General features: G+C 32.4%; 2 protein-coding genes across 6 annotated transcripts in view; one reads left to right on the plus strand and one right to left on the minus strand.

The window, feature by feature from the left end:
• LOC124954627 (odorant receptor 22c-like) overlaps positions 1-7500 on the plus strand; it is a 49576-nt gene that overhangs the window by 19876 nt on the left and 22200 nt on the right. The gene's annotated exons all lie outside the window — the stretch shown is intronic.
• The window catches only part of LOC124954626 (neurotrimin-like), a 275085-nt gene that overhangs the window by 1053 nt on the left and 266532 nt on the right, over positions 1-7500 (minus strand). For all 5 annotated transcript variants that reach the window (XM_047507842.1, XM_047507840.1, XM_047507841.1 and 2 more), the window contains one exon: positions 3642-3743. In XM_047507842.1, coding sequence (XP_047363798.1) covers positions 3642-3743 — 102 coding nt within the window. The remainder of the gene's footprint in view (positions 1-3641; positions 3744-7500) is intronic.

Genomic DNA, 7500 nt, shown 5'->3' on the forward strand with positions numbered 1-7500 from the left:
GATTTATTTTCTTCGATTAAATGGAAGAGTAAATAAAAACAATGTGGTGGTGGGGTGGGAAAGGGAAAAGAAAAAAGGGGAAAAAAAAGAGACAGACGTAGAGAAGGAGAAAGAGAGAGAGAGAGAGAGAGAGAGAGAGAGAGAGAGAGAGAGAGAGAGAGAGAGAGGGAGAGAAGAAAATCTTTTCGTCGAAGAAAATGTCGAAGCCAATTGAAAAGATTCGAGAGCTTGCGCGAAGACACGCTTTTCCCTCTTATTTTGATGCAACCACCCCCTCCCTCCCCCGTACCCATACCTAAGCTATCGTCATACTCAGATTCCTTTTTAGGAGATTCAGGAGGAAGGTTAAAATAAGAAGAAGAAGAAGAAGAAGAAGAAGAAGAAGAAGGATAGAAAAGATGCGAAAGTCGAGCCGGAAGTCGGTTATTCTTCCGCTTCGTTCAAATCCCTCTTTCTCTCTCTCTCTCTCTCTCTCTTTCTTTCTCTTTCTCTCTTGTACATTCAGCTATTACTCGCTTCGAAAAAAACGTATTTCCAGGGAGGTTACTTCTTGCTTTCGTTCATCTTTTCACTCATCTCTAATTAGCAATGAGAAACAAGGCAGTCGGCGCGAGCGTTTCCCGTCTCAGACGAATTAATCCCATCTTCCATTTTCTCGTTTTTCTCAACGAAAGGAAGAGGAGGAGGAGGAGATAGAGAGAGAGAGAGAGAGAGAGAGAGAGAGAGAGAGAGAGAAAGAGGGAGAGAGAGAAAGAGAAAATTGCTCGCCTACGCTATTTCCGTCTCATCTTCTTTTTCCTTTTCTTCTTTTTCTTCTTCTTCTTCTTCTTCTTCTTTTTCTTTCATTCTCCTTTTTTTTTTTTTCTTCCCTTTTATATTCTTTCATCGTATTTTCTACTTAGGTACGTCGTTCCTTTTTACGTTTCATTTTTTTACTTGTAGATAAATTTTTCCTTTCCCGTCTCAAATTGATCTTCCAATATGTATAGGCTAATGTAGTTCGTTCTTTATTTTTTTTTTCTATCTTTCTTTCTTTCTTTTTTTCTTATTTTTATCCTTGGAATGAAAATCTTCGTTCGATATTTTAATGGGGGAGCGGGCGGTTAGGGGGTGGGGTCACTCTTGTTAAATAGATTTTATTGCCATTTAGAAGAAATTGAGATCATGAGAAACACTTATATATATATCTTTAGTTATTAGTCTAATTTCTATGTTTTATATATATATATAAATATAGTATAAAAGATATCTATGTATGTATGTATGTATGTATGTATGTATGTGTATTATCGTCGGAATGAGGCTAATTGGCGATTTGTAGAAAATGAAAGGCAGATTCAATACGATCAAGCTTATTTTCTCGGTCGGTATGCATCTATTTGAAGTAAATGGGAAATATCGATGTTTGGAAATAACGTAATTATTTCGAACTATTTTGTCCCTATTGAAACATATTTTGTGATGGGAAAAGATATTGACGATTATAGAATATAATTCGTTTGATAAGAATTGTTTAAATATATTAATATGAAATGGAGGAAAGATAAGATATTATAAAAATTAATCGAATCGATTAATTGAAGATTATAATTTAAATGTTCATAAGATCTATGGAAAATATGAATAGTATCGATTAATTGTAGACAAGATGATTTTTATTTGATAAAAGAAAATTCTTGTGAAATGTTTATTTTTGTTTACGGTCTAACGCGTAAACATTTTCTTGTTTTTCTTTTTCTTTTCTTTTTTTTTTTTTTTTTTTTTGGATACGCAAAATAGAAAGAATTATGCTATAACTCTTTGTTAACGTTTGCACTTCGACATAGGACAATTCATAAAATAGAGAAGCTATTGGAAAGCGATATTTTTTGAAAGTTATTGAATGTTTCCACATTTCGCGAATAGCGATCGTGTACGAGAAGGCATAGAAAAGCTTTTTAATGAGATTCGACGTTCGACGTGTCTCGAAAACGAGTAATACAATTTATATTCGCGATCTTTTTAGGCATATCCATCGTACATTTGATAAAAATTTCCTAAAAATATGACATTGCATTGACTATTACGTACGTACGTACGTAAGAAAATTGATAGATTCGAAAATTAAATGTAACTCTTTATCGTCAATTTTAATCGAACGTATAAATTCAATCAACATTGAAATAACATTTTCGATGATGTCTAGAAATGATAGGATATAAGTAAAGGAAATCAAAACATAACGAAAGACAAAATGAAAGGGGGAAAAAAAAGAAGAAAAGGAAGAAAAGAAGATGAAGAAGGGAAGAAAAAAAGAAAAAGAGCAACTCATCATAACGAATCCGAGCGTCAAGTTGTAAAAGCTTGGGAGGCAAGTTTCAACGTCGCCCTTGTACATTTTTACCCTCTTCATTTTCGATTCTCTCTTTTTCTACACGAAATTACCTACTCTCCGAGGGCCATCGTGATCGTAGCCATCGTAATATAAAAAGTATGTATATGTGTATATATGTGTGTATATGTGTGTATATATGTGTACGTGTATGTGTATGTGTGCGTGTGTGTGAGAGAGAGAGAGAGAGAGAGAGAGAGGACGGATTTTCACACTTTGCCATTATGCAAATTCCTTTTAAAAGAAACCACGGGAGTGCGACGATATCGATGCCGAGCTCGGAGGTTGGGGTGGAAGGAGAGGGAAAGAGGAAAGAGAGAAGAGAGAGAGAGCTGACTGGTGAAAAAGGGTATGAAAAAAAATGTAAGCGAGGAACGAAATATCCGATAACGCCCGGAGGCCTCGTGAAGGAATTTCTGAAGGACCACCGGCCGAGTCAGACGTAGAAAATTCACTGAGCCGAGATGGTGGATTCCCTGTCGTTTTAAATGCCAGGAGAATGATCGGATAAAACCACAAATTCGCCTTGCGAAACCAACGGCATTTGTTTCCTTTCCCTTCGGTTAGTCTTCTCTCTTCTTCCTCTCTCTCTCTCTCTCTCTCTCTCTCTCACTCTCTCTCTCTATCTCTCTTTCTCTTTTTCTCATTGCATTTTTCCTTTCTTTTTCTCATTGCATTTTTCTCTTTCTCACTCGTAGCTTTCATTCAACGAAGGATTTCCATTGAACGTCGACTATAGTAAGGGTTTGGGGTAGGTGGTGGAGTGGGGCTGCGGGGGGAGTGTGCCAATGATCGAACTTTACCCCTTAACGATCCTTACCCGCTCGTTACTTTGTCCCGATATCCGTTACACTCTGTCAGGCCACTTCTAATTGGCCGAATAAGATGCAACGTGAGAGAGGACGATAAGCCAAAAATCAATAGATTTTATTGGCTTTTCTTTGGAATGAAAGGACTTAGAATTCGTAGAATGGATTAAAGGCCGATTAGATTGGTTAGTTAAAAGGGATAGTTTTTGACTTTTTCAAGAAGACGTGCTCGTGTTATCTCTCTCTCTCTCTCTCTCTTTCTCTGTGTGTGTGTGTGTGTGTGTGTGACGACTATGATCTCGATGGAATTTGCCAGAAATAGGTTTACAAAGTAAATCGAATTATTTTTATATTATTAATTATTTTTTTTTCTTCTTCCTTTTCTTCTTACTCTCTTCTACTATCTCTTCTATTATAAGTTTATTTCTTTGATTTTCTTTCTAGATAATTACGAGACTTACCGTTGTCGTCAGGAGGCCAATTGTAATTCCTTTTCCTGTCCAAGTCGCTCGACTTTTGTTCCGACTTTCCGATCTCGTTTAAGTTCGACTGAAACTTGTTTCCTGAAACGTAAAAAAGAAAAATTATTAACGAATACGATAATGATTATATTAGAAACTTTATTGCCAATTAAATCAATTATTATTCACTAACAAGTATATCCATAGAAATTTTATATATATCTTTTACATCCACATCACTTCTTATGTTTCTTTCGACGATCGAAATTTTTTTTTAGAAAGAATACGTGTTATAGATCAAATTAGCAAAAAAAAAAAAAAAAAAAAAAAAAAAAAGAAAAAAAGAAAAAAGAAAGAAGAAGAAAAAAGCAAAAGAAAAAAGAAAAAAAAGAAAAGATAAAAAATTATTTTTCTTCAAAAACAAAAAAAGTTTATAAAATAAAATTCGAAGATAGGTTCGACGTACAAGACCTTGACCGAAATTGTTTGTTTGCTTACATTTTAATGCGGTATGTCTGGTAAACGCGATAACTAGTATGCTAACTAAAGGCAAACACAATACAGGTGAGCGTACACGATGTACCTTGTTGTCATATCAGCTACCTATGTAGATGGCGGACCTTGCAGTTATCATATTGCACAATAATGAGATCCCAGCGTGTATATGTCACGTGTATACGAGCAAACAACGCGTTTAACTACACCATACATATATTAATATACACATACACATGTGGATGTATATAGATGTGAATGTATATCAATGAAGAAAGAGATTAGAAATTTTGATTTTGAATAGGAAAGTTCATTAATTGTATTCAAATCGTAAGAATTTTTCATTATTATTTATATTTATACGTAGGCGATAATATAAAGTAAAAAATAAATTTTATCATGCGTTTGTTTATAATGAATTCATTATCCAGAAGCATCTTGTAAATTATCATTATTATTATTATTATTATTATTATTATTATTATTCAAGCTTACTGGCGAATTTTTTGTTTTTATTTTGTCTTTATTATTCCTAGACACGTGTTAATGTTATGAATTTAATGAGTTGCGCATCATTTCATTCATTATAGGGTATCTCAAATTATTTCGAAATTTAGGTAATTGCGCGTGTAATTGTTATTTCATTTTTTAATCTTTTTTTTTTTTTTTTTTGGTTTTTTTTTCTCCCTCTTTTTTTTCTCTTTCTTTCTTTCTTTCTTTTTCTTTTTTTTTCTTTTTTTTTTCTTTTTCTTTTTTTTTTTTCTTTTTTTTAAGGAATATCAGGTTTCTCCACAAAAGTCGAGTAGAGTATTATCAAGTTTCATAGAATAATTAATATTCTAATATACGTATGTACGTAACGTGGAATACAAAGTTATAATTAATTATTAGTATGTACGTTATTAGTATGATAATTATATGTTAAAAAAAAAAAAAAAAAAAAAATAGAAATAATATGAACGAACAATTTGTTCTCCATTAAAATCACTAAGAGACAATTAAGAATAATTTAAATGTCGCCATGTTCTACGATTAGATAATTAACACTTGCGTTAATTACAATGAAACAATAAGTTGAATTTTTGCGATTATATTTACATTATCATTTGTAATAATTATAAATTTGACTTATATTGAAAATAATACAAGTTTATGAGTTAAATTTTACGAAACGTTTATCGCGTTGTTGTTTCGTGTTTCCTCAATGGGTTAGATCATTTTTTTTTTTCTTTTTTTTTTTTTTTTTGGAAAATAGACAAAAGAAAAAAGACTAAAAGGGACAATGATGAGAAGAGCAAAGCGAAGCTTTGAGAGAACAAAGAGACCCTCGAGTGAAGATGCTCCGAGCGGTGTTACGCCTAAAGTGGGCGGTAAACGTGTCAACTGGTATGCAAACGACGAGTAAACACAATTCCCTTATCCCCGGGCGCTACGGAGTCGTTGTTTTCACGTTGCTCTTGCTCGACGTCGTGACATGTTTGTCGCTACAGAGTCCAGCCAACTCGAATCGAGTAACAGCTGATAACGAGCTTCATTTAACATCATCGCTTCATAATTCTACGCTTTGTATTCTCTAATGCATAACATTTTACAAACGTTCAATCTCCTCCTCCCCCCACCCCCAAGCTCGTAATTAATTAATTAATTAATTAATTAATTAAGTAATTAATTAATTAAAAATAAAAAGGAAAGAAAACAAAGGGAAAAGGCTTGAGAGAAAATTGGAATATCGTGCCGCAAGCGTAACGAAATACGCAATCAATATATTATATATGAAAAATACGGGTAAGATTATTGCAACGCGCTTGTTTACTGTAATATTTCTTTTCCTTTTTTTTTTTTTTTCTTTTCTTTTTTTTTTTCTTTATCTCTCATTATTATTACGACATGAAGGCAAAAGGAAGGAAGGAAAGAAAGAAAGAAAGAAAAAAAGAAAAACAAGAAAAATAATAAATATACGAAAGGGAATAATTTTTCATCACTTTTATCTTTCGATTTCTATTAATTATTTCATCGACGTGAACTTTTGTTTTCGTATAAAAGAATATATATATAATATAATATAATATAATATAAAGGAAAAGAACAACTGGTCAATTACGAGAGAGATGTATAATTTAAATTTTGCAGACAGAAATTTATGAAACAAAGTACGATAAAACATATTATGCTAATATTGATCAACAAACATGAAGTAAAACTATCATGAGAAAGAAAGAAAGAGAGAGAGAGAGAGGGAGAGAGAGAGAAATGATATCATAAAAAGGAATAACATTTTAATATAAAAGTTTCGATTATGAAAATGTTGAATTATTCACGAATAAGTGAACTATTGTATATGAAATTATAAGATATAGGGAGTCGACATTGTTAAATAAGTAATTTAATAGGATATTGTATTAAAATATGAAAGAATAATTAGAATTGAATTTGTTAATTTTAACATCATAAGTTCCGGTTGATTGTTAGAAGGTAGAACGAATTGCCAGGAGGGTTCCTGATGATCGGGTGGAATGAAAGGGTTAAGCATCGCTCTGGGAACACGATCTTAGGACAATAGCCTATTTCGGACGAGGTAATGGACGATCTCACGTAGAGACTGCCACGAGCGTTATGTAACAGTTACCTACGGTGCGATAGTAGAGCCCTAGTATAGAGGATAGGAAGGGTATCCCTAGGTCGACAAAGGGGATACACACCTATGAACAAGGAACCGAGAGAACGGTCAAACCTGACAGACGTATGCAAATCTCGGTCAAACATTGGCACTTGCGATGAAGATGACGATGACAATGTTCCAAGGCTTTACTATATTATATATATATATATATCATGTTTCCTTCCTAATTTATATGCTCATCTAATTGGTGCTATCTATGAATGATAATGTCTGTGAACTTGTAATTAGATATTAAATATTGAATTTCTCAATCGTACATTTTTCATCTCGTCTATGATCTATTCTATATATTTTTTTCGTTCTTCGTGTCAATATTCTTTATCGATATTGTATTATTTTATTCTTCGAACGTGGAAAATTTCTGTTTCTTTTTCTTTTTCTTTTTTTTTTTTTTTTTTCTTCTTTCCATACAAAATTCTATCACTTTTTTATAAGGAAGTCTCAAGTGACATTAGAATAATCAAAAAAATAATTGAAAAAAAAAACAAAGGAGGGGAAAGAAAAAAAAAAAGAAAAATATCACGACGAAAACAGCTAACTCGGTTTACTTCTATACAATTGATAATGTTTTTCGAACTATAAGTACTTCAGATATTTAAAAAAGATTTTAAATAGCATATAACTTTGAAAGGTTGGAAAGGAAACAATAATTAGAAAATAAATGAGAAATAATGAAAGATATTT

This window comes from Vespa velutina, chromosome 15, assembly GCF_912470025.1.
Source record: "Vespa velutina chromosome 15, iVesVel2.1, whole genome shotgun sequence".
NCBI classification, from domain to species: domain Eukaryota; kingdom Metazoa; phylum Arthropoda; class Insecta; order Hymenoptera; family Vespidae; genus Vespa; species Vespa velutina.